The following is a 23,912-nucleotide window of genomic DNA, read 5'->3' as shown; positions in this document are numbered from 1 at the left end:
AGTGTTCCCTTTATTTTTTTGAGCAGTGTGTATAGCACGTAATGTTGTGACATTGATAAAGAGGTAGTCGAGTGTTTTGTTTGGAAAGCAGTGTTTTAACAGGGTTGTTACTGTATCCTACATCCATGTCACTCATCTTCATTTTACAATGTGAATGGAAGATATCTTAGTACCTCATATTCTGTTTATACATTCAGTCCAATTCAGAGCACTGTATTGTTGCTCTGAGGTAGGTTGTGTCAGTGACAGTACATGTGCATTAATGTGGGATATGTGAGATTGTACTGTATATCCCAGAGAAACCCACACAATCTTGGTGGAAATCATAACGTTTTCTCTTTGAGGGTATTGTATTGAATGTGCAGTATCATGTCTAATTGTCAGATTATTTGTTGGATGTAAAGGGATCTATATCAAAGATGGTTATGAGACATCTTTACCTGAAGGACATTTTCCCTCCTAAATGCCTTGTATGGGGATCAAGTAGCCATCATTATTAATAGCTATAGATCAATTATCTTAATGGCAAGTGTGTACAGTGCAGACACAGTTCATGAGTACAGATGCATTTTCACTCCCACCATACTGTATAAAGCAAAACCAAAAGGCCCCATATTAAACCGCATGATGTAAAACTGACACTTGTGTTTCTGTTCAGTTATCCACAAAGTACTTTCAAATGTTTTCACTAAATGGAAGTAATTTAAAATCGCTGTGGAAAAGGAATTTAACCAAGTTGATGAAATGAGTTTCAGGTTCGAGTCTCATGGGCATTCCCACTATTGTGTTCTGGCAGCCTTTAAAAGGATACCTTCTCAACAGGTGACGTTATGAAACCCGATATGAAGGAATGTGGCCCGACCATCCATTCTTTAGAGCAATACTGTCAAGATTACTTAAGCACTATGGCTGGTTATTAGTAGTCCAAAGGCCAATTTAAAGGGATTAAATCATCTAAAATTGTGCAAGGCAGAAGATGGGTGTTCTAAACTAGAGTAAATAGGTTGATATGTGGCGGCAGGGTAGCCTAGTGGTTAGTGTTGGACTAGTAACCGGAAGGTTGCAAGTTCAAACCCCTGAGCTGACAAGGTACAAATCTGTTCTGCCCCTGAACAGGCAGTTAACCCACTAGGCCGTCATTGTAAATAAGAATTTGTTCTTAACTGACTTGCCTAGTTAAATAAAAGGTTAAAAAGGGACATATACTCTGAGTAAAATGAGGGCACACACTGAGTGGACAGCAGAATGAATGAACAGAAGGATTATTTATTTGTTTTACAGTTATTTTGTATATAAACTTTTAGATTCTAGCATTCAGAATGATGGCTGTATGATTTATCAAGGATTACAAAAAGAAAGCAACCAAACGAACAGCAAAGGAACATTCAGAGAAACGCTGTGCACATCAATCACGGAATATATGCACTAAACATGATCGAACCCTAGATATGTTTTATTTGTTGATTACTTTGTGCATCAAACAAATCAATTCCCAGAGTTAACTTCTCCATACTTGTTGACATACTTCCTAGTTTATTTTGACTCCACTTGAACAATAAGAAAACACTGAAATGGTTAGAGGAAAGACTACCTCTAACAGGAAGTGGAAAGTGCACTTAGTGGATCCGCCCAGCGTAACACCCCAGCTGCATAGGGGAACGATCAACAACCATGGGGGTCATTGGCTTTTACAGCATTTTGACACAAAGGGTGAGCCAATGATCCATTTCCATGCTATATTTGAGGAAGCTCTGGACTCAATGTTCATGTCTTTAAAATAAATGTGTACTCAATGCAATGCCACATACATAATGTAATACTTGACTACAAGAATGATCATATAAAAAGATGAAATGTAAATCTAGACAGAGGGATGAAGTATAAAAGGAACTACATTGAATAACTATTGTTACGATGAAGGTGATTGTGATACAAGAGGGTTTTTCGAAAGAGAAAGAACCCCATTGGACATTTAGGGGCCCAATGGGAACCATCCTGCAGGAGAACGTGGTCACGTTCTGGTCCTCACACCTCTGGCACAGAGTGGTCCATGGCTGATCTTAGGAGACCACTGGACATTCTAAAAACAAAAACACATTCTATTAATCTAAATGGCTAAGTATTTTACCAGCGTTACTGATCTGAGGAAACAGTGTAATTCTATTCCTTAGACACTCAGCTGCTGACCGGTTACCTCTTGATCATGTGTTCGTAGATGAACTTGGGCATGATGGTGATGGTCATAGCTGTAGGGGAGGTGGTCAGGATGTCCTTGATCTGAGCGTCCTGCACATAAACAGAGTATTAGCATACATTAGACAATTTTGACACATTCATCGTTATGGAGAAGTCTCCGTCAACAGTTACAAGTCAAAACTCACCTTGAGGCCGATAACATTCTGGCCGTTGATCTCACAGATGTAGTGGTCGGTCAGAAGGCCATTGCGAGCGGCCGAACCATCCTTGACCAGCGAAGTGATGTTGCCCGACTTGAAGATAAACCCAACGTGACCCGAGCTGTCTTTGTGCATGGTGACAGTACGCTGGAACGGCCTGAAGTCAGACCACAAACAAAGACAAATTAGGTACTCAATGCTCAAGAAGGGCACTTAGTAGTAGCGCAGTCCACTTTCTCCTAAAACCTCTCAAATGGGTTAGGGTTGGTAGTGGCTTAAAGCTGCTTTTTTTAATCAAGGACAATTCTTTTATTTTCCTGCTTTAGACTTTAGGCCTTTTTTTTTTTTTACCATGTCCTTTGATCAGAATGCAGTTTCTCAAAAGATGATAGAAATTAGCCGAACAGCAAAAATGTACATCAAGTGTGGTGATATGTCCAGCAGGAGGAGCCAGAGCTACAGTGTCAGATTTTCACAGCACAGAGCATCTAAGGACATTTTACGCATCATCTATTAGTATTCCCCCTAATGCCCAGACATACTGATAAACACCAAAACCCCATGACATAATCCAGGAAACTGATCAAACTGGACTACACTGGTTCCTCTCTGGAGGTCTTCCTAGATTCCTGCTTTCCAGGGAGTTGTTCCCAGCCATTGTGCTTCTGCTTCAGCTGTTTCGGTGTTCAGACCAGGTATTTGTAAAGCACTTTGTGACAACTGCTGATGTAAAAAGGTCTTTATAAAATACATTTCATTAAAATGTTAGTCGTCATTCATTTGGTATTCATTAGGATTCCCATTAGCCGCTGCAAAAGCATCAGCTACTCTTCCTGGGGTCCACATGACATCGTGCAGAACATCATTAGTCAAGGACTGAAATACATACATTTAAAACATCACACATAGCCTGCATATCAGTACAAACACACAATATCTAGGTCTAATACATAGTACAGTGCAAATTATAATACAACATATGGTTCTCTTCCCCTTTGTACAGTAAGGTGTTCTTTTAAAACTGGTTTTATTGCTAGATTGGGGTGGCAGAGTTCCATGTAGTTAATACAGACCTGGGGACTGTGAAGACACCTCTGGTTGCATGTCTTGTGCTGTTCCGATGGGTGTCCAAACTGTGTGCCAACTGATTGAACAGACAGTCTGGTACCTTCAACACCTCGCACAAAGACCAATAGTGATGCAGTCAATCTCTCCTCAACTTTGAGCCAGGAGAGACTGACATGCATGTTACTGACACTTTCCCTCCGTCTACATCTAAGTGCAACACGTGCTGCTTCATCTCCTTACCTGTCCCGGACGATGAGCTCGATGCGGGTCTCGGCCGCGGCCTTCAGGACTTTGTGGGCCTTGTCCAGGCTCCAGCCAGCACAGTTCTGCCCGTTGATCTGGAGGACCTGGTCCCCGAAGCGCAGCCCCCCCAGGGCGGCCGGGGAGTTGGCTTGAACCAACTGGATAAACACTCCCTGAGGAGGAGAGGAAATACAACATGTTCCACTGAAGTTAATAACACACTACATAGTCTCCCCTGCTGGAATAACAGATTCCTCTTCGGTCTGCAGTGGAAACGAGATACAGTGCATTCGTTCAGAGTTCAGACCCCTTCCCTTTATTCACATTTTGTTACGTTACAGCCTTAATCTATAATTGATTAAATAAAACATTTCCCTCAATCTACACACAATATCCCATCCTGACAAAGCGAAAAACGGTTTAGACATTTTAGCAAATGTATTTAAAATAAAACAAAAACACATTTGTATTCAGACCGTTTGCTATGAAACTCAAATTTGAGCTCAGGTGCATCCTGTTTCCATTGATCATTCTTGAGATGTTTCTACAACTTGATTGGAGTCCACCTGTGGTAAATTAAATTGATTGGACATGATTTGGAAAGCCACACCCGTCTATATAAGGTCCCACAGTTGACAAAACCAAGCCATGAGGTCGACGGAATTGTGTCGAGACAAATCTGAGGAAGGGTACCAAAAGAATTCTGCAGCATTGAAGGTCCCCAAGAACAGTGGCCTTCATCATTCTTAAATGGAAGAAGTTTGGAACCACCAAGACTCTTCCTAGAGCTGGCCGCCCGGTCAACCTGAGCAATCGGGCGAGAAGGGCCGTTGTCAGGGAGGTGACCAAGAAATCGATGGTCACTCTGACAGAGCTCCTCTGTGGAGATGAGAGAACCTTCCAGAAGGACAACCATCTGCAGCACTCCACCAATCAGGCCTTTATGGTAGAGTGGCCAGACAGAAGCCACTCCTCAGTAAAAGGAACATGACAGCCCGCTTGGATTTGGCCAAAAGGCACCTAAAGGACTCTCAGACCATGACAAACAAGATTTTCTGGTCTGATGAAACCAAGATTGAACTCTTTGGGAGAAACTCCCCAAATATAGGTGTGCCAAGCTTGTAGCGTCATACCCAAGAAGACTTGAGGTTGTAATCACTACCAAAGCTACTCCAACAAAGTACTGAGTGAAGGGTGTGAATGCTTATGTAAATGTGATATTTTCAACAACAAAAAAATAATAATGATGTTTTTTGCTTTGTCATTATGGGGTATTGTGTGTAGATTGATGAGGGAAGAAAACCATTTAATCCATTTTAGAATAAGGCTGCAATGGAACAAAATGTGGACAAAGTCAAGGGGTCTGAATACTTTCCAAATGCACTGTATATTTATATAGGCTAGACTGCTTATTTAATAAATATTCAGCGATTGCTTTAGGGGGGATTTAAGTTTCTTAGACAGATTTAGAACAAGTGCCTGCGGCCAAGATATAGACTGGCCTGAGGATAGATAACTCCAAGCTTTAGTCTGGTGGTAAGGCTATCATGATGACTCACATTGTCGATGGCCCTCAGCCTCAGGCCGACCTTCTTATCCTGGTCCTTACAGAGGATGATCTCACGCAGGCCGGGTCGGATCTCTGCCCTCCTGATCCCCACGTCTGACCCAGTCACAGGACTCACCATGCCACCGATGCCCATGCCTGAGGGCACTGCCACCTGCTGTAGAGGGAGGGGGAAGAGACAGGCAGATAAAATTGAGAGATAATTCAGAGATTGAAAGAGAGGTGGCAGGGGTGGAATTGAAGGCTACATTAATACGCAGTTGGAGATGGAATGGAATGTCCATGGGAGGAGGTATACTGAGCAAAAATATTAAAAAACGCAACCCAACAATTTACAGGATTTTACTGAGTTAGAGTTCATATAACAAAATGTGTCAATTGAAATCAATTAATTAGGCCCTAATCTATGGATTTTACATGACTGGGAATACAGATATGCATCTCTTGATCAGATACCTTAAACAAACAAGGTAGGGGAGTTGATCAGAAAAACAGTCACTGCCACCATGGGGAATTCTGTTCACAACGTTGACATCAGCAAACCGCTCGGCCATGCAATGTCATACATGTGGTCTGCAGTTGTGGTCTGAGGGCGGTTGGACATAGTGCCAAATTCTCTAAAACGATGTTGGTAGAGAAATTAACATGAAATTCTCTAGCAACAGCTCTGGTGGACATTCCTGCAGTCAGCATGCCAATTGCACTCTCCCTCAAAACTTGAGACATCTGTAGCATTGTGTTGTGTAGGAAAAAAATTACATTTTAGTGGCCTTTTATTGTCCCCAGCACAAGGTGCACCTGTGTAATGATCATGCATTTTAATCTGCTTATTGATATGCCACACCTGTGGTGGATGGATTATCTTGGCAAAGGAAAAATGCTAATTACCAACATTTGAGAAAAATAAGCTTGGTGTGCATATGGAACATTTTGGGGCGCTTTTATTCAGCTTATGAAACATGGGACAAACACTTTACATGTTGCCTTGATATTTTTGTTCGGTGTAGATTCAATTCCCAGCATGACCTGGAAAACTTCCACTTGCTAAGCCAGGAGGATTAAACCACATAGAATTTAATAAAGATGATAAGACCTGCTTTTGACATGACTTCTTGTTCTCTCACTCATATGTTAGAAGACTAAATCTACATTGTTTATTTGGCATTTTCTTGAATCTTCTTTTTGGTGTTCTAATGTGAATAAGAGAACTAAATGTGAGTGGACATAATACTGGGCATTATGAGAGCTCACCCACACTCACTGGCCTACACACTGAGGGGGAGCAGAGGCCTCACCCACTCACACTCCAGGCTGCTGCCGAGTGAGTCAGTGGTGCTCTTGGAACACAGTGCTACACAGCACTCTGGTTTCTAAAGAGTCTTCTATGACTCAGTCTCATAGCGCCTTCAAAACCAATGTCCCTCCTGCCTCCCCCTCAAAAAAACTAGGCTACATGTCTTATTCTTGTACAACTCTTGACAAAATATGTACCGGGGGGGGGGGGGTTTAGTACCATACATCTCTTGTTGAAGCCTTGTGGTTTGCATTGACTAACTACATCCGCTGAATTTACTAGCTGCACTTCCAAATACCCTTTTGAATGCAACCTATTCTGTGAGGCGGAGGAAGCTTCAGTCAGGGCCGTGCTGTCTTCACTAGAGACAAACAGGATGTGTTGTGTGAGCTGGCCTGATGGAACAGGGGTCCTCTGTCTGACATCTAAGCATCAGATAGAAGCAATAGATATAGACCTTACATAATATTCAGGCATCCACAGACAACTCCTCTTCTCCCTCACTCAGCCAATGAGGAGAAAACACTTCTGACCGAGATCACCACTGACATCCTTCACACAAACGCGTCATCTGACATACACCAACTAGAGGTGGGCTCTCTCTCGTAGTGCTTGGTGGATAAAAACTACCCACAATACTTACATTGTCTGCTATGGGCACCAGGGCCATGTTCCTCTGCACCTCATCACTGTTGAGGCTCAGGCCCATGTACTCTCCCAGATCCTCCAGGTTAGGGTACAGGGCTAGAAGAGAAAAACGCATGAATACAATAATTATGACTCCTGGCTGTGGCAAAAGTAATCAATGGATTAATGTGGATTTTGTCCCTATGGGCCTTCAGACAATTCAAGGTCAGGGGAATTTGACTCAATATACATTTTGCGTCGACTACCCCCTTAAAATAAACATGCGATATTCAGAAGTCAACCAATCAGAACACAATACTGACAAAAAACATTTTCTGTATGTCTCTTCAGTCGGTATGTGTTACAATATTTACATAATGAGCAATAAGAGGCATTGAACACTCCTACATTGTGATGGGTTGTATTCAGTCACACTGACCACTAAAGCAGGGTTAGTCTTGAGCTGCTCTGGAGGAATGCTACTAATAACCTGGCTGCTGTGCTTTAGCACAGCTCTCATTTCCTGACAGGACCCCCCTCTCTTCATGGCTCTGAAAGAAAAGGCTGTTTCCCTGTTCCACTTTTCTGGCAGGAGCAGGCTGGGCTGGAGTGCCCGCACTGCCGCAACCTCTCTCTCCAAACAAGGTGCATGAATTGAGGAGAAAACTGAAGTAGAGGAGATTCAGCAACTCTTGGAGGACAATAGAAGTACATCTTATTTATTAAGTAAAACCAACATGTTTTGGCTCTTGCCCTCAGAGTATTGCACCTGTCCAGTGAACAGGAGACCTGTGCTATGTCAAACCCACACCCAGAGCACAGTGGGAAGGGTGGAAAGGAAAAGTACATACATACAAATTGTACACAGATGCAAAGACATGGTCAGCCTATGTGGATAAGGGCTTAAATACATTTTAGCAAATGTATTTAAAATAAAACACAAAAATACATTTGTATTCAGGCCGTTTGCTATGGAACTCAAATTTGAGCTCAGGTGCATCCTGTTTAAACTGATATGATAAGACAGAGACAGTCAAACAGTAGACAAGCATAAAATTCATACTGGCTATAGGGCACTATTTTTGGTTCAAGCAAAGGAACACAGAGACCACCACCCACACAGACCACAGATGCTGTGTGTGAGAAGGATTTGCAGACGATTCACCCAACCACCGCCTACACGCATCATTACAACCTCTTCCTATGAAGAGGGAGGGGACGAGGGGGGGGCAGAAGTGGGAGCTGTGTTTGGGCTGTAGTCCAGTGATGATGCCAGAGCCATTTCCTTCACCTCCTTTCCAGTCAGTCCCCTTCGGGCCTGAGAAAAAAACATCCCTCCCCCCTCCTCAGCCCTGCTGCTCGGCCAGCCTTCTCCATGGCAACCCTAAACTAGCTCCACTGGAAGAAAACAAAAGCCCAGAGGACATCCCATCCTGAGAGAGAACCGGCAAGAGAGAGCAAGAGTGAAAGAGGAGAACAAGTGAAAAAGAGCAGAAAAAAAAACACATTGTCCTCCCCCTGGGCCCCCTGTCCATCTTCTACTTTCCTTTTATCTTGTACTCCTGCATCATCCTCCCCCATTTGGACTCGTGCATTGAGGGACTACTCACTGCAGTCTCCCTGCCCATTTCACCCTCACTCAAAGACCCTGAGGCTGAGAGGAGTGAGAGCCACGGAGTAGGAGCTGAGGGAAATTACATTCACTCCCCTAGTAGGCCCAAGACCCCATCCTCTCTCTATGCATTTATCTATTTCCCCTCAATACCACAAAACACGATAGAGGCCAAATGCCTGCCTGCTCTAAGAATAGACTGATTCAGGGAAGACCACCACCAGAGACAAAGATGGAGAGGGAAACCAAGTGACAAAAGAGTGGGGAGAAAGTGAGAGATCAGGGCCCGTGTTCACAAAGCATCTCAGAGTGCTGATCTAGGATCAGGTCCCGCTCTTATTATGATTTAAAAGACAAAACAGATGCTAAATAAGCACTCCTACTCTGAGATGCTTTGTGAATATGGGTCCTGGTCTGCAGGAAGGCAACAAACAGGGAATCTATAAAATATGGTATGTGATCTTCAACGTGTGATTACAGGCCTCACAGAGCCAGGGACCTACTTGTTGATGGCATCCCCAGGCCAGCAGCCTGTGGCTGGTAGCACCCCTCAGCGATGGCTGGGGTAGCAGTGGTATGGGCAAATTGGGCTTGGGCCTAGGGAGAAAGACAGTAGAGCATTGTATTAAGTTGTCATACTGAAACTCAATACAACTCTTACAGTATAAGAGGACTTCTCCCCCGGCTATCCACCCACACACACAAACAATACCATTAAGCTAGCAAATGCAAATAAGTACAAATCTTTGTAAAAACAGCCACTTCATTCTTCTTGGAAGTGAAAAAACAGGAAAGGTAATAACGTTGTCCCACCTTACAATAATATGCAGCTGGACTGATATCCATTAGAACATTTATTTGGAAGACAAAACGTCACTAGAGAGTGTAATGGACCCTAGAAGACCTTGGCGTAAGCTTCAGAGAACTACTCCAATTTGTCTTCCTCTCTTTTTAACAAAGAGCAAGGCCGATTTCATTTAAATGTTTATGTGGTTTTAGCCTCCCGCTAGCTTCATTGTTAACAGGAATAGAACTTGATCAGCCGAGAGGAGCTCAGAGTAGGCTACTTCAAAATGGTTGAATATTCTGTCTGTTACTTGGTTTGCCTTACCTTCATGACCTTGTCCACCTTAAGATCCTCGAGAGATGGATACAGTGACATTCTGTGTGGGGGAAAAAAACAAAATAAAATGTTTAAGTGTTGGCATGTGAGGAGTAAAAACTGCATCAATACAAATGGGAGCTCACCCATCAACTGCTAACCTTTGATGAGAATCAATAGCTGAAATTTAGGGTGAGGACAGGTCCAGAGGGGGAAAGCCTATTTGAGATAACAGCCCGATGGCGTCTCGACCACACAGACAGAATTGCTGGAGGGCACAGCAGTTGGTCTGTCTGTCGATAAACCATGACCATAAACAGCTCTGACCGTGTGACAGACATGGAATGGCATTGGGACTCCAGAACCATAAAGCTCTTAATGAGATTCCTGTTTTTCAATTAAGTGTTTCACCACTAATCCACCATGATCCGTTTCTGCCCATCCAGCACCCATTTATCATTGCACATCCTTTCATTATTGTGAGATGAAAAAGAGAGCGAAAGGTAGCTAATGGCAACAGAAAGATGTGATGTAGGCTAAGGAGTAGATGGGTGGTCAGAAACCTCACAGCCTACAAGACCAAACAAACAAGTCAGAGAAAGCCAGATTATCTACATAGTTTCTAAATGGTTAGTTCTAGAACTAGCCCAGCCTGACTGTAGCCTATAAGCTAAGGCTAAAGCTAACAGTCAAAACATACACAGCAGGCAGAATGTGTCATCGTTCACACAGCCATCCCTCAGGCACTTCGTTGGTTAGAAAACATGTTACGCAAGCCTCAGCCTGCTATCTGCCTTGTCCCCACTGAACGAGCACACTGCCAAAATATCTCAATGAGCCGCGTTTGATCTCTGGTCGTCTACTATCAAGAAAAAAACATTGACGGGCATAAAAAAAAGTTGATAGCAACTGTACTAAAACCAAGAAAGGTAAACTGAAACCTATTAGCAAACACTGAAAAATATGAGGAAGCTTGTTGTGGTATCTGCTTGGTATGTGAAAGGCCTGATGTGTGGTCTGGGATGCAACATACTGAGAGTGAATAAAGACAAAGTACTTGCACTCTCAAAGCTGGAAAACAAATACCACAGAAATTATCATGGAAAACTACCATCACATGGCTGAGGAAGACAGAGCAAAACTAATGGATCTAGGCCTAATTGAATAGCGAGGGAAACAGGATGACAGTGCAAATTCCCTTTTACTAGAAGTGGTACAGCCAGAGGTAATGAGCAACTAAGAGCTCACTTATATTACACTCGTTAGAAAGAAAGGAAAAGGTGGGACATGAAACTCAGAGAAAGAGGGAATGACATCATGACTGAGTACACACTTTCAGTATACAGAGTAAATAGAGATCAGCTGTAGCACAGGGCATAGCAGAAACTCAACAAACCCTAAGTTTAAAGTAGATACCATGCCCAAGAGCGCGAGCTCTGTCACTTATGAATGACTAATCATCATGCAACGCAAAACACACCTTGCCTTTAAGGACAAAGGCTTAACGCTGGGCCAATTGTGCGACGCCCTATGGGACTCCCAATCACGGACTGATGTGATACAGCCTGGATTCGAACCAGTGTCTCCCGACCCATCCTGTCTCAGCCTCCAGTATTTATGCTGCAATAGTTTGTGTCGGGTGGCTAGGGTCAGTCTGTCATATCTGGAGGATTTCTCCTGTCTTATCCGGTGTCCTGTGTGAATTAAAATATTCTCTCGCTCTCTCAGGAGGACCTGAGCCCTAGGACATTGCCTCAGGACTACCTGGCCTGATGACTCCTTGCTGTCCCAAGTCCACCTGGTCGTGCTGCAGCTCCAGTTTCAACGGTTCAGTCTGCGGCTATGGAACCCTGACCTGTTCACTGGACGTGCTACCTTGTCCCAGACCGGCTGTTTTCAATTCTCTATAGACAGGAGGAGCGGTAGAGAAACTTTGAATGATCGGCTATGAAAAGCCAACTTACATTTACTCCTGAGGTGCTGACCTGTTGCACCTTCTACAACCACTGATTATTATTTGACCCTGCTGGTCATCTAAGAACATTTGAACATCTTGGCCATGTTCTGTTATAATCTCCACACGGCACAGCCAGAAGAGGACTGGCCACCCCTCATAGCCTGGTTCCGCTCTAGGTTTATTCCTAGGTTCCAGCCTTTCTTGGGAGTTTTTCCTAGCCACCGTGCTTCTACACCTGCATTGCTTGCTGTTTGGGGTTTTAGTCTGGGTTTCTTTTCAGCACTTTGACATCACCTGATGTAAAAAGGGCTTTATAAATCAATTTGATTGATTGATTTACTATTGTGCTTTTCTGATGAAGGTGTTGGTGTATGCGTACATTGAACAACTTATTCATTAGAATATGGTTGAGAAAGGAAAAGTCCAAAAAGTGCTGTTCCTTTGTCACTTCTCTATTACTGACAGTGACACCATCTTTTGTGAAAAGATCACAAGATCTGCTATATGCTAGGAACAGGAAATGGGAACTTAGAGGTAGGCAATGATACACTTACCATGACCACAGATCACACACACGACAAAAAAAAAAAAAAAAAAAAAGATACAACACACAGCTTACTTAGAAGGAAAATAAAAATCCTACACATGTATATACCATATCCCACAACATTGATGCAAATTACACTTACTCCTACATGCATAACACTGCCGCATGAATACAACCAAATCCTTGTTCCGCTAAAAGACCATTATAGAAAAAAAAACAATTGTGAAAAGACATAACCCTACTAACTAGTTGACACTACTACACAGTAATACGGATAAAAATAAGCACAACAATGTAAACGTTCAGCACAATCCCAGAGCCAATCTAAACATGCCGACCACAATTACATTACTGAGAAACTTCCTACTCAGGCCAAGACTACACTACGCATCCCATTCACAGACCAGGGAGACAAACACTCCATTATGTCATTGAGCACCAAGGCACTTTCCAGGTTTTCATCTCAACTGTTCCTTTTATCTCCTTCACCCATTCAGAAATATGGCCTGGGTTATTCCCAGGTAAGCTTGGAAAATAACATTTTCCTCCTCAAATAGGATCTACAAGGTTGTTTTTTAGGACTGATGTGGGTGGAATTCCTGAACAAGAATAGACTAACTTTGAGACTCAAATAGGGACAGAAGAACAATGTTTCTGACAAAAAAATATCCTGAGTGATGCAACTTCCGTCGCTCTGCACGAAATACCAACATCCATTTTTGTAAACTGGCTTTTGGTCTAGCCATTACCCCGATATGTCCAGCAGCAGCAACAAACAGAGGCGTAAATTTCAGCACTTCCTTGAGCCTGAACGAATTGGCAAGATACATGAGGAATGGTATCCCCTTGGTAACGTATTCTGGTCTATTGACATGGTTGAGAAAGGGAGCTGTGGTAATCATGGCTAGAGAGAGCAGGGATGGTGGGGGAGGAGGAAAACTATGACAATGATCACAATGTCTGTTATAACTTATGTTTGAACTGTTATGTCCAGTGCACCACTATGGCAGCACTCACCCTCTTTTTCAACCAGTATATACCAAATCTTCTCCTTCAAAGCCCTACTGCACCATAGCATAAACATATCAATAAACCTGTTTCAGTGTCTAGAGGGTGACTGATATTATTCTAAAACACTAGGTAGACATTGTGCCAAACTTGAACCTATTATTAACCACATTTTCCTAAGCCTGGTTACAGCTAGCTCTAGTTAGATCCCTGTAAAATATGGATATGTATTTAGAGTTGGGCCAATGCGGTTTCTGGATGATACATTTCAACATTTTATGGCAGCCATGTTAGCTCCCCATTAAAATTACATGGGGGATATTTAAACAATGCTATGGAACCGAATGTCTAGAATAAGAACAATATTCTACATTCTAAAAGTTGTCCCAACTCTCTTAACGTTAATATGGGTCTGGAGCTAGGTTTACAGCTCTACACACATCTCTAGTGTGACATTTTACATTCTCCAGAATGTGTCAAGAAATCAGATAATATCACGAGTATGGGGTTTGAAACATTGAGTTGAACAGTTGTAAACATCGATAGTTATTGTTAGCTAACTAGCTAGTTATCTTGTTTGTTAGCTAGCTAGTTAGCTACTTCACTGGCTAGGCTAACTTTAATAGCATTACTTAATATTACTAACAATTTGACACCATATAGACGGCACATATATTAGCTGGCTAGATAACACACGTGGTTAGTTAGTTAACTAACTGTTATATGCTAGCTAAACTATAGGACTTAATCAGCTAAAAAAAAACAAAGTTGTGGCTAAACAGTAACTAGTAGTAACTAGCTAGGTTTGACAGTTAGCTAACTAAATCAACGTATCAAGACAACATTCTTTGTTCAGCTAATCTTGGCTAACACATCGCTGGTGAACTAACTTGCTTCGATAACAGGTAAAGTTAGATAGGTAGCTCGCTATATTATCCCTTATTCATGATTTAAATTCGATTGCAATTACATTAGCTAGCTAAATTAGATACGCTAGCTAACGGGAGATGTGGTTAGAAATATGTAAACTCACCTTAAACGTTTTGGTTGTCAATATATTAGAAAAATCTCCGAATATAGTTCCAATACACTTCTCCTTTTTTGCTGCGTACTTTGGACGAGACCACTGCTGCTGAGAAGTGATATTCCTGAGCGATAGAGTGATATTCTGAGTCACCTCACCGCTCATTTCCTGGTCGACAAAACGCAAATCAATCACTTGTGACGTAAACCAATGACCGCCTAGCAGCTGCTGTTGATTTTGTCACAAGATTATTACTTACTCGACGCAATAGTTAGCTACATAATGAATGTATGATGAATGTCTTTGCAAGTACAGCATGTTGAAATTGAGAAATCTGGGGTGGTTATAGACATAATATGTGCATTTCGTTAGCTCAGACAGGAACTATGAAGGGGTAAAAAATATGAGCATAGGCTAGAAATCAGAGGTGTAAAGTAACTAGCTAAGCAAAAATACATTGCAGTACTACTTAAGTAGTAAGTGGTAGTATCTGTACTTTACTATTTAGATTTTTGACAACATTAACTTTTACTCCACTATATTACTAAAGAATATATATACTTTTTACACCCATGCCATTTCCCTCACATCCAAAAGTACATGTTACATTCTGAACGCTTAGGCAGAACAGCAATATGGCTGTCCATTAAAAAAATGCAAAAACTAGAACATTGTGCCGTCTGGTTTTCTTAATTTAAGGAATTTCATGTATAGCATTGACTTTTACTCAAGTATGCCAATTGAGTACTTTTTCCACCACTGCACTTAAGTACATTTAAAACCAGATAGCCTACTTTTACTCAAGTAGTATTTTACTGGATGACTTTCACTTTAGTAATTTTATATGAAGGCATCTTTAATTTTACTCAAATTGTATGACAACTGAGTAGTGCACAGTGGGAAAATGATGCCACTCCTCTATGGCTGCGTTTACACAGGCAGTCTAATTCTCATATTTTGCCAAGAATGGGTCTTTTGACCAATCAGATCAGAAATGTTGCCAGTAATTGGGCAAAAGATCAGAATTGGGCTGCCTGTGTAGCCGTAGGCTTGCTATGACTGATAGTTTATACAGGTAACTGCCAAAATAAAGGAAACCCCAACATAAAGTGCCATAATAGAGCATTGGGCCGCCAGGAAACACCAGTCTGTCTATAACACCATTATTCCACAAGAAATTCCATAATTTGGTGTTTTGTTTATGGAAAACACTGTTTTAGGCACTGCTCCAGAATATACCAGAAATGTTCAATTGGGACGTTAATTGCTTCATTAATAACTTTCAATATACTTTGTTTCCCTCATTTACTCAAGTGTTTCCTTTATTTTGGAAGTTACCTGTATATTTTATTCCCCTCAAACTCAACTCTGGACATTGAAGCCAATGCCACTGCTTGTTTGCATTGTCTCTCTCTATAGCAAAATAGACTAATTCAACACTGATACTTTAAAATGGTTTTATCCTTGATGCCAGATAATCCATTAATTGACTCAGGATAAATCAAATGTATGCATAACCATATATCAGCGCAACAGTATAGTCTACCACCAATGTCCCACTTTTTCCTGACAACCAGATACCCAATATCCCTCTATGCCCTACCATTGACATCACAGAGACCTAAAGGGGGAAATATATATATATATATAGTTTTTCCCAAAGCAGCTTAGAGATCACTGTTGCAACGGCACATTTTTTTTATTTCATCATTGGTTTTGCCTGCGTATGTAACTCGGCACACAAATAGACAATACATAGGAGGACCATTTGTGCCACACACCTAGAAAGCTGTAACATTAAGAACAATGATGGCCAGCATCTGAAAAAGTGCTTTCTGAATGATAAAATTAACATTATTTCAACATGCTTTATTTAATGTGATACAAAACATGGATGCCTCTATCACCAGACTACAACAACACAGCATTTCATTTAGGCAGTGTGGTCAGTCTTACTAATGACACTGACAAAATAATTATTTTACATTACTTTACATTACAGGTACAGTATTCAGATGCCAATTAAGTTGGCAATTAAGTTGGCACCGGAAAAATATAATGGCAATTTGTGAAACAAAATAAGGTGGGGGAGGTGACAATCGATTCCACAACCCCAAAATTCAGGCATTTCACTTCTAAGAAAAGCATAATCACTACTCCAACTAATGAGAGTATACTACATAGCCATTTTCTGTTGACCATCAAAGGTCACTTTCCCGACGTATAAAAAAAAAACCTAGCAGAACAGCTAATGCCGATGTCGGGACCTTGGAAAACTTAACAGCGAGTGAGTGATGACCATGAAAAAAACACAAGACTGATGGTTATAGCTGTTTAAGATTAAGAAGTATATCATTTTTCTGCCTTTATCTAGCTCTATTTGTGATATTTTACCTTGCCTCGCTGACTCAGTATTCAAGCCTCCAGATGACATCTGCAATGTTGTAGATGATAACCATCTAATTACATGTTATGGCGCGCCCGAGAACTGGATCAATACAGTGCCCCCATCTTTGCACTAATATGTTTAAAGCTCTCAGTGGGGTTAAAGATTTGACTTGGAAAGAAAAAGTGATTCAAATGCAAGGCATTAACACCTATAGATCAGGATATTATTAACATGTAGACCGGGCTAGTTTGTGGTTGTGTGTCTGGTAAAGAGATGCACACATAGGATACAAGAATTGTCTACTGTACTACTTCCCCTGTGCAGAATGCTCACTAGCTCCTAATAAAATTAACAATCAAAATGAAAGAATCACTATGAAAGGTCTGGATAAATTACGTATCAAACAAAGTTCTTATTTTAGGTATCCCACAACTCAATATTTTACTACACTTATGCCACTCAACATTACACTAAACCAAATCAATTAATATTTGTTCTACTTTCAGCTGGGAGAGGTGTGGATGCAAATATGTGCTTTTCATATTCTTTTCATTTTGTTCCTCAGTTAAAAAAAAGAGAAAATCCACTCAAAAACAAATCTAAGCATTTTCATAATCATGATATGGCCGGTGACACTTTGTTTCTTGAAAGTCCAATATCTTGAAACTTGACGTGCAAAACATTTTTGGGACTGAATCAACAATGGACTAAAAAAATAATTACCAAAAGATTGTTTAAGTGCATTTTCCCCTTTAAGATTTACTCAAGCACCAGTCCTCCATGTTAGTAATAGGTACTCTTACAAACAGATGAATGTCGCTGCTAATATTTCATTGGTATTTTGTATTACTCATAACCATGCACAACCAATAATTTGAGAAACAAAGAAAAGTAAAGCACAATTCAAAAATTCAAGAATAAGAACATCAAGATTTTTAAGGTTATGGCTCATAGGTGTTTAAGAGGGTGAATTGAAAGAAAAAAATAACTGAGTAACAAGGTTTCCATCCAACCTTTTTATGTTGGTTAGAAAATGTCACAGGCCTGGTGGAAACAGTACATTTTTCTGTGAACTTTCCAAATGTCGACAAAACAAAATACGCTACACAAGGTGGGATCTTTATGTGTCAGTAAAATGTATTATGCGAGAAATGGCAATGGAATTGCTTTTATGCGCAAATATTGATAACTATCATCTCGAAGTCACGTGATGATATGTTGCGTGGTCCTCCCACTACAACTCGGGAAAGCATGCAGTTTATTAGGCTACAAATAAAACCAGTTATAATGAACTTCACAGGGTGGTGAAAGTGCACGGTGATTAGCTTGATAAATATTGAGGGTTTAATTCTGGTGACATTATGATCGATGCTTGGCTGCCGTTTGAAAAATATATACATATAATCTAGCTCTTTTGTAGGCTATACCCACACTGTATCTGTAAACTGTTGGCTAGAGCACATGTGCCAATACCAGAGTGGGCACATTTACTATACTGCAACATTTGTGGAAAAAAACATAATTAGAGTTAAAAATGCATGGAAACCCATTTTTTTCTTTAAAAAAAATTGGTATATGGGAAATTAGCTGCAACAGTAATTATGTGTACTATGTCATCACGCATCTCTGGTGAGTAAATCTAGATTTTAGAATATTCGCATGAAAATCTGTCACCAATTGGATGGAAACCTAGCTACTGACAAAAACACTGATTTTGTATACATGGATAAAATATTGACCAAAGTGTTGGAACTATAGACTCAAGCCTCTTATAGAATCAAGTGTAGACTCTCCTATCTTCTCTATATGTTTCCAAGGTTGGAAGTGACCTGCAAAGGCAGAGGAGAAAGGAATGAGATTGAAACCATTGCTGAAACCATACCAGATGTTTGCGTGGTTCAGTCCTGTATACTAGATGCATTTGTACTATTACCTCAACTGATAATAACATAACAATTAGAAAATCTTCAAAAAGTACTTACAATATTTTTAAATAAAGAAAATAGGTAGTGGGGATGCTTCATTCAAGGCTTAGTAGCTCAACATCAAAGAGGAGGGTGGCGTTGGGTGGGATGATCCCCGGGTGACCCTTCGCCCCGTAAGCAAAGTCAGGCGAGCAGGTCAGCCTGGCTCTCTGACCGACACTCATCTTCAGGACAAGGGAGAGAGGACATAGGCAGAGATAAGCTATGGTTCATTTTCGTGAGAAACATTCATTGACACAGTTGACAACTTTTTGCTCAAATCTTATTAATTATGCATCACTTTTTGGTTGGACTTAAGCAGCAATTCACCCAAGCCCAGATGCTCACTGTTTGAATACTAAACAGAGGATTGTGTGTGGGAGGTGTTTGTCATGCTGTAAGTGTGGTGACTCTGATGAAAATGCCAAAGGCTCTTGTGGAAGAGTGCCATTGCTGGGAGAATACATAGCCCCCACAACGAAGACTAATATGGGTACGTCTGAATCTGTTTCCCTAATCAACTTCCTGTCAAAAGCATAGACGAAATGCTTTGAGGTACGCAAGGTCTCAGTCTCTCCCTCCTGTTGCACATATCTCCCTTTTAAATATGTTGCAGCTATACATCACATGGCTGTAAAACAGAGGGCAGACTGTGTGCACTGCCCCATGGTGCATGAAACTACTTCAGTGTTTTATAGAACCACCAAGCATGTCATTTGTTCAGATAACACTATGTATCAGTGGTGGAAAAATTACCCAGTTGTCATACTTGAGTAAAAGTACCTTAATAGAAATGAATCAAGTAAAAGTTAGTGTCCCAGTAAAAGTATTTGTTTTTAAATATAATTAAGTATCAAAAGTAAATGTAATTGCTAAAATATACTGTACTTGAGTATCAAAAACATAAAGCATTTCAAATTCCTTATATTAAGCAAACCAGGCAGCACCATTTTATTTACAAATAGCCAGGGGCACACTCCAATATAATTTACAAAATGAAGCATGTGTGTTTGAGTCCATTAGATCAGAGGGATGTTCTCTTGATGAGTGCGTGAATTTGACAATTTTCCTATCCTGCTAAGCATTCAAAATGTAACAAGTATGGAGGGAAAAAAATGTGATTTTATTTTAGGAATGTAATGAAGAAAGTGAAGTTGTCAAAAATATAAATAGTAACAAAGATACCCCCCAAAAAAACTACTTAAGTAGTACTATCAAGTATGTTTATGCCACTGCTATGCATGAAAACCATCTTCCTACAGAAATGGAAGGCTGTACCTGGAACAGTTAAATTCATCAAGCAATTTGAAATGTGTTTCCTCTGGATAATCTATTCACACCCCTTGACATTTTCCACATTGCGTTACAGCCTGAATTTAAAATTGATGACGATTTTTTTTTGTTACTGAGCCCCAACACTCACACACACACACACACACAGAGTACCCCATAATGTCAAAGTGGAGTTGTTTATAGAAATGTTTACAAATGTATTAAAAATGAAAACCTGAAATAAGTATTCAACCCCTTTGTTATGGCAAGCCTAAATAAGTTCAGGAGTAAAAACTTGCTTATAAACAAGTCAAATAATTTGCATGGAGTCGCTGTGTGAAAGTGTTTATCATGAATTTTGAATGACTACCTTGTCTCTGTACCCCACACATACAATTATCTCTAAGGTCCCTCAGTCAAGCAGTGGATTTCAAACATAAAGACCAGGAAGGTTTTCCAATGCATCGCAAAGCAAAGAGCACCTATTGATAGATGGTTAAAATAAAAAGCGAACAAATACCCCTTTGAGCATAGTTAAGTTATTAATTACACTTTGGACGTACACCCAGTCACTAAATATACAGGCGTCCTTCCTAACTCAGTTGCCGGAGAGGAAGGAAACACCTCAGGGTTTTCACCATGTGGCAAATGGGGACTTTAAAACAAACAGTTAGAGTTTAATGGCTGTGATAGTTCTCCTGAGGATGGATCAACATTGTAGTTACTCCAAACTACTATCCTAAAAATAATGAAGCCTGTACAAAACAAATATTCTAAAACATGCATCCTGTTTGCAACAAGGCACTAAAGTAAAACTACAAAAAAAGATTTGGTAAAGCAATTCACTTTTTGTCCTGAACACAAAGTGTTATGTTTGGGGCAAATCCAATACATTACTATCACTCTCCATATTTTCAAGGATAGTCGTGGCCGCATCATGTTATAGGTATGATTGTAATCATTATGGACTGGGGAGTTTTTTCAGGATAAAAAAATGATATATACGGAATGGGGCTAAGGCAAAATCCTTGAAGAAAACCTGGGTCGGTCCGCTTTCCACCACACTGGGAGATTAATTCACTTTTCAGCAAGGCAATAACCTAAAACACAAGGCCAAATCTACACTGGAGCTGCTTACCAAGACAGTGAATGTTCCTGAGTGGCGGAGTTACAGTTTTGATTGAAAACCTATGGCAAGACCTGAAAATGGTTGTCTAGCAATGATCTTGAAAATTGAAGAGAGCCGCACACTCTAGGAGCTCAGATGCAAAAATGTAATTACCAACGTTTCGACAGCCAAGCTGTCTTCATCAGGGTATAATCACAAACACTGCGGGATGACTTGTTAATGTAGTGTCAAAAGACACAGTAGTCTGTAATCATGGCCAAGAGTGGCCTAATATCATTGGTTAATTATCAAATATTAAAATGGCTTACAAAGAACAGCATACAAACAACAAATGGATAGCATACGTTCATAAATTAATTTGACTACAAAAGCTTACAAACAATTACAATGGCACAATAATCACAATCAATTTTTATTTTTATTTTACTAGGCAAGTCAGAAACCTTCACATGTACTACCTAGAATTAGAGGCAGACAGACACCAGAGACATCTGCACAGTACACCCACCTGCACGACTCCCTCGTCCCAGCCACGGATCACTTCTTGTTTTCCTATTTTAAACCTAAAGGGCTTGTCACTGTCACGGGATGAGTCAAACTTGCGTCCATCCGTCAGTGAGCCTGAACAGGAAGGAGGAGGAAATGAGAACAGAGCAGAAAGGATTTATTTTGACAGTCAGTAACAGAGGTCTGTCTATTACGTTTTAAAGCAATAACTTCAGGACTACACTGGGGGTGCAATTCCTGTACTCAAACCGAAATTAACTTGAGCTTAAGCAGACAGACAAATACTGTCCCCCAATGGAGATCTATCATTGTTACAGTAAATGTTTTTTTTTAAATTAATTTATCTTTTTGACCTGAACTGTTGGAGTTCAGCCCTTACAAATGTCACCGAACCCTGCAATTACATGCTCCCAAGTGGCACGGCGGTCTAAGGCACTGCATCTCAGTGCAAGTGGCATCACTACAGTCAGGCTGTGATTGGGAGTCCCATAGGGTAGTGCCCCAGTGTCCTCCAGGTTTGGCCAGGGTAGTCCATCATTGTAAATAAGAGTTTGTTCTTAAGTGACTTGCCTAGTTAAATAAATAAAAACAAATCTGCGACTGACAATCTATCATGTCAGTAGAAGGGATTCCAAGTATTTCAGAAATAGCCCCTGCAGCTGTCTGAGGTGGGCAGAAAAAGAAGACCTGCACATCTCTCTCTATTTAATGATCTATTAGGAATGGAATTCAATAACATTTCCAGTTCTATTTTGACTTAAAAAGTAAACTCGGGGACATGAGGTTGCCACAGCAGATATGTATCAGATGAGTATCACTGAGTCTACCTTTAACATAACATGAGGGTACAATTGATGAAAAATAAACGATGATTCAATAAAATGGGAACTCAAATTTACTATTGCTGCTATAGCAAAGTAGAACAGGTGTACTCTTAACGATTGCTTACACATGTGGCATTGGCATGAATCCGAGTATAATGTCAAAATTACATAATTCCATTTGTGTTACAATATCAGCTGCCAATTGAATAGTCTCAATCGTATGATAACATGTCAAGTAGCGGTTGTCAATCTAACTGAAAAAAAATAATCCAACCCCTGTAGCTATTATCCTATTGGGTTTGTTAAATTGTTCCATTAAACTAATTAGTAAACTATTAAAACGAAACGAGTCACTCCAGACAGCGATAATCCGTTCTATCCAACTTCAACAAAAGCAGGAAATCTTACAAGGTTAAAATCGCTCAACGTCTTGTCTGTGTCGGATTTAACTCTGTGGTGGCTGACGTCTGAAGGCATTCAAGACAGACACATTAAATTGCTTTTACCATACTATAACAGGTGGCACCAACGTAACAAAGTAGTCGAGACTTCTCGTACGCGATGTTACAATGTTCCTATAATTTGCATTCCAATACAAGGAAGCAGCCTCCATGTACAGAAAGCTGTAATGCAACACATGGATGGGTGGCCAGCTCCAGTTCAACTTGCAATTGCATCCTAATGGAATTCCCTTGAATTAACAAAATATAGTATTCCTACACAGCCAATAGAGGCTGAGCCAAAAATACATCCATGCGCCAAGGCTACTGATACAACATGCGGCCTATCAAAATGATGAATGAATCAAAGAAACGATTGGAATTTGCAGTGGTGCATGCATATGTCTCAGAAAATATCCAAACTCACCAACATAATGCACGACACACGTCTGTCCTTTTTTAGGGAAAGTCCTCCCTGTGGAAAAAAAGGCGCATAGAAAAACAGGATAACGGTTGAGAAGACGATGATTAATTCATTTGAAAGAACGGAAATCCACCATAAATCTGAAGCGAAGATATGCATAAAAAACATTTTACCATCGCCAGGGGTTATTGTCTCAATTTCGACTCCCATTTGTTCGATACACCCTGAGGGACCTTAGAGATAATTGTACACCCTGTCACTCGCCTCCCGCAATATGGTACTTCAGTTGCTGTTCATAACTGTCTCCGTGCAGCGGCGTGACCAGCGATGCCAACTCCTCAGTAAGGAAAGTAGCTATTGGCAGTCCCAAAAGTCGCTGAATGGCGTCATCGCCTAATTTGCATATGTTGCGTGTAATTGTGATGCATGTTGAAGGAGAGAGGAGTAAAGTCGTGGGAGAGACAAAAAAGTGAGTAAAAAACACCCTAAATATTTTTAGAACTACAAATAAACTTTCT

General features: G+C 40.6%; 2 protein-coding genes across 2 annotated transcripts; both read right to left on the bottom strand.

Moving 5' to 3' along the window:
- Nucleotides 1-1,246: 1,246 nt before the first annotated feature.
- Nucleotides 1,247-14,626, bottom strand: LOC135504435 (syntenin-1-like). Its single transcript, XM_064923039.1, has 9 exons — nucleotides 14,455-14,626; nucleotides 9,919-9,970; nucleotides 9,311-9,404; nucleotides 7,212-7,312; nucleotides 5,267-5,431; nucleotides 3,705-3,880; nucleotides 2,382-2,553; nucleotides 2,195-2,286; nucleotides 1,247-2,080 (listed from the first exon to the last, which is right to left on the bottom strand). The coding sequence occupies exons 2-9, from the start codon at nucleotides 9,967-9,969 to the stop codon at nucleotides 2,026-2,028; spliced, it is 906 nt and encodes a 301-aa protein (XP_064779111.1). The 5' UTR covers nucleotide 9,970; nucleotides 14,455-14,626; the 3' UTR covers nucleotides 1,247-2,025.
- A 1,508-nt stretch (nucleotides 14,627-16,134) lies between these two features.
- LOC135504434 (peptidyl-prolyl cis-trans isomerase FKBP1A-like) lies at nucleotides 16,135-23,731 on the bottom strand. The gene is made up of 5 exons (XM_064923038.1): nucleotides 23,568-23,731; nucleotides 23,398-23,445; nucleotides 21,708-21,820; nucleotides 18,817-18,983; nucleotides 16,135-18,663 (listed from the first exon to the last, which is right to left on the bottom strand). The coding sequence occupies exons 1-4, from the start codon at nucleotides 23,602-23,604 to the stop codon at nucleotides 18,855-18,857; spliced, it is 327 nt and encodes a 108-aa protein (XP_064779110.1). The 5' UTR covers nucleotides 23,605-23,731; the 3' UTR covers nucleotides 16,135-18,663; nucleotides 18,817-18,854.
- Between the last annotated feature and the right edge of the window lie 181 nt (nucleotides 23,732-23,912).

The sequence above is a fragment of the Oncorhynchus masou genome, chromosome 18 (genome assembly GCF_036934945.1).
Source record: "Oncorhynchus masou masou isolate Uvic2021 chromosome 18, UVic_Omas_1.1, whole genome shotgun sequence".
In the NCBI taxonomy this organism is placed as follows: domain Eukaryota; kingdom Metazoa; phylum Chordata; class Actinopteri; order Salmoniformes; family Salmonidae; genus Oncorhynchus; species Oncorhynchus masou.
The sequence above is the reverse complement of the archived record's forward strand: the minus strand, read 5'-3'. Positions and strand labels throughout refer to the sequence as shown.